Raw genomic sequence first — 2,426 nt, forward strand, 5'->3', positions numbered from 1 at the left:
GGACTGTTAGAATGGGGAAGGGGGGGGGTCTCAGGTCTGTGACACCCCCCCCTCCCCCCGGTTTGGGGGTGTTGGCCCCCCAGTATCCGCATTTCGGGGGAGTGGTGTTTTTAGGGGGGGCTATGTGTGAATGGGGCTGGGGGGTCGTATCCGGGGGTGTCTTTGGCTGCTCAAGGTGGGCTCAGCTCTTGCGACCCCCCCGGTTTGGGAGGGGGGGGGGGGATTGTTGGTGTGAAACTCCCCCCTATACCCGTTTTGGGGGTCTGCGTGTTCCCCTCTCTGATTTAAACTCCCTTTGAGAGGGGGGGGGATCCTGCAGACCAGAGGGGGTCTCAGGATGCTCAATGGGGGCGTCTCAGGCCTGGTGTCCCCCCCGGCTTTTTGGGGGGGGGGGGGGGGGTGTTGTTGGTGTGAAACTTCCCCGCCGCATTTTGGGGGTCCCCCCGTGTGTTCCAGCCCCCCAACCCGGTTTTGGGGGGAGGGGGGGCACCGGCAGTGCCAACGTGTTGCTGCGGGGTCAGCGAAGTTGAGGATGGAGCAGCAGAGGTAGAGAGGGAATTGCGCCTGGAAAACACCACAGCCTTTGGAAGAGAAGGGAAGGGAATAGGGCGGGCGGGGGGGGGGGGGGGGCCCCACCGCTGCTGGGTTTTTTTTTTTTGGGGGGGGGAAACAGTAGCCGGGAAAAATTTGCTTAGAGGGAGAGGGGAGTTGGAGAGGGGAGAGGGATGGAGGGGGACGGAAGGAGCGGAGGGGAAACAATGGGATCTATTGAGAGGCCGCGGCACAAAGCGCAGCGCCCGAGCCAGGGCGATTCCAGCCCGCATTGTTGTCCCAGCTGTCTTCCCGGGGGAGGAGGAGGGGACAGAGGAGGAAGGGCAGCACCAGGATTTGCTTCCCAGCGCCGGGGGAGAGGCTGCGGAGATGGAATTCCCTCCTGCCCGCTCCTCCGGACTGCCCGGCCCGTGGGGAGGGACTGAAAAGCGGCAGGAAAAGAGCCTGGAACGGTAAAAGATGCGGCTGTTCCCCCCGCCGTGCAGAGGGACGGGATGGAGAGACGGGGAAAACGCTGGTTTGTGGGAATCCGGAGAGTGTCTGGCGTGGAATTCCCCGGGAGATCGGCCCTGGAGCTGAGCAAGGTGCAGGAAGTGCTGCTGGTGGTGTGGGGGGGCTGTGTGTGTGTGGTGATACCGCACCTGGAATTGTTTTCTTCCTCTCCCCCAAACCCGTAGCAAGGTCTGTGTTTGGGCTGGGGGGGTTAAATTTTATTTTTAGTGTTACAATATTTCTGTAGCATCCAGCGCTAAAAGCTTTGGAACAACCCCGGGAACTCCGGAGAGGAGCCTGCACGTGAGCCCTGGATTGTCCGGGGTTTATTGTTTTGACTGTTCTGGGCTGTTCTTGGCTGCACAGACTTTTTTTTTTAATTTTTTTCCCCCACTCCTGCAGAGTGGCTGGTTACGGAGCAAAAGAGTAAAACCAGGTTGGTAACAGACTTATTTTTTTGGGGAGGGAGGGGGGGGTGAAGCATCGACCTGCTTTGCTTCCTTATCCTTCCTCTTCAGTGCTGGAGTTCCTTCCAGTTCTGGGAGATGGTTTCATCAGGGTTGTAGCAGGACACGATGAACCCAATTCATTGGGGAAAAGGAGTTGGGGAAGAGCTTTGTTTGCCTTGTTTTGGGTGGGGTGGTTTTGTGTTTTTGGGTTTATTTTTGGCTGGAATGTTGTGTTCTTCTTGTAGCAAAAAAACCCCACAAGTTGGGAGATGAGCAAAACGCTCAGAGAGTTACTGAGGCCTAAATTCTTTTTTTTTTTTTTTTTTTTTTGAGCTATATTTGTGCAGGAAGAGTCGGTGTGTTGTGGAAAGGCCTTGTTTGGGGCTGCAAGAAGCGCCTTTAAACATTATCCTGGTTTTTTGGCTGGTTTGGTCACCGTGTTTTGCCCAGGGAAGCTGTGGCTGCCCCTGGAAGTGTCCAAGGCCAGGTTGGACAGGGCTTAGAGCAACCTGGAATGGTGGGAGGTGTCCCTGCCCACGGCAGGGGGTGGCACTGGATCATCTTTTCAGGTCCCTTCCCACCCAGAGCATCCCACGATTCCAAATCCAAGGCATGGCTTTGGTTCTCTCTGCCCCACTCACCTGGAAAGGATGAGGTCTGCAGCTGTTTTCCTTTAAATCCACGGATTTCCAGTGAGGTTGTGCTGGGCTGAAGAGTTGCCAGAACTGTGAGTGGTGCCCATACCTGTAAATAGGTTTATTTTTGCAGAGGGGCAGGACGGGTGGAAGTTCCTGGAGACCAGTCTGTAAAGGTTCTACCTGGAAGGGAAAATTCGAATTTCACGGTAGTTCCCCTGGCTTGAGGAGGGGGAAACAGAGCCTTTGGAGTCTTATCTTGGGGTAAAAATAGCCTGATCCGGGGCTGGGACTAAAT

The 2,426-nt window shown here is 56.1% G+C and overlaps 1 protein-coding gene across 3 annotated transcripts in view; it reads left to right on the forward strand.

The window, feature by feature from the left end:
* The window catches only part of FBXL20 (F-box and leucine rich repeat protein 20), a 31,663-nt gene that overhangs the window by 1,463 nt on the left and 27,774 nt on the right, over nucleotides 1-2,426 (forward strand). Inside the window, exon 1 of one of the 3 annotated variants that reach the window (XM_027909091.1) lies at nucleotides 756-1,136. The exons of 1 other annotated variant lie outside the window; for it this stretch is intronic. In XM_027909091.1, the coding sequence (XP_027764892.1) occupies nucleotides 1,047-1,136 (90 nt within the window). In that variant the 5' untranslated portion in view covers nucleotides 756-1,046. Of the gene's footprint in view, nucleotides 1-755; nucleotides 1,137-2,426 lie in introns of those variants that run through there. One more of the 3 variants, XM_027909094.1, reaches the window with a different exon arrangement.

This window comes from Empidonax traillii, unplaced genomic scaffold, assembly GCF_003031625.1.
Source record: "Empidonax traillii isolate 1590-97213 ecotype Southwest subspecies unplaced genomic scaffold, ASM303162v1 scaffold1944:size102787, whole genome shotgun sequence".
Taxonomy (NCBI): domain Eukaryota; kingdom Metazoa; phylum Chordata; class Aves; order Passeriformes; family Tyrannidae; genus Empidonax; species Empidonax traillii.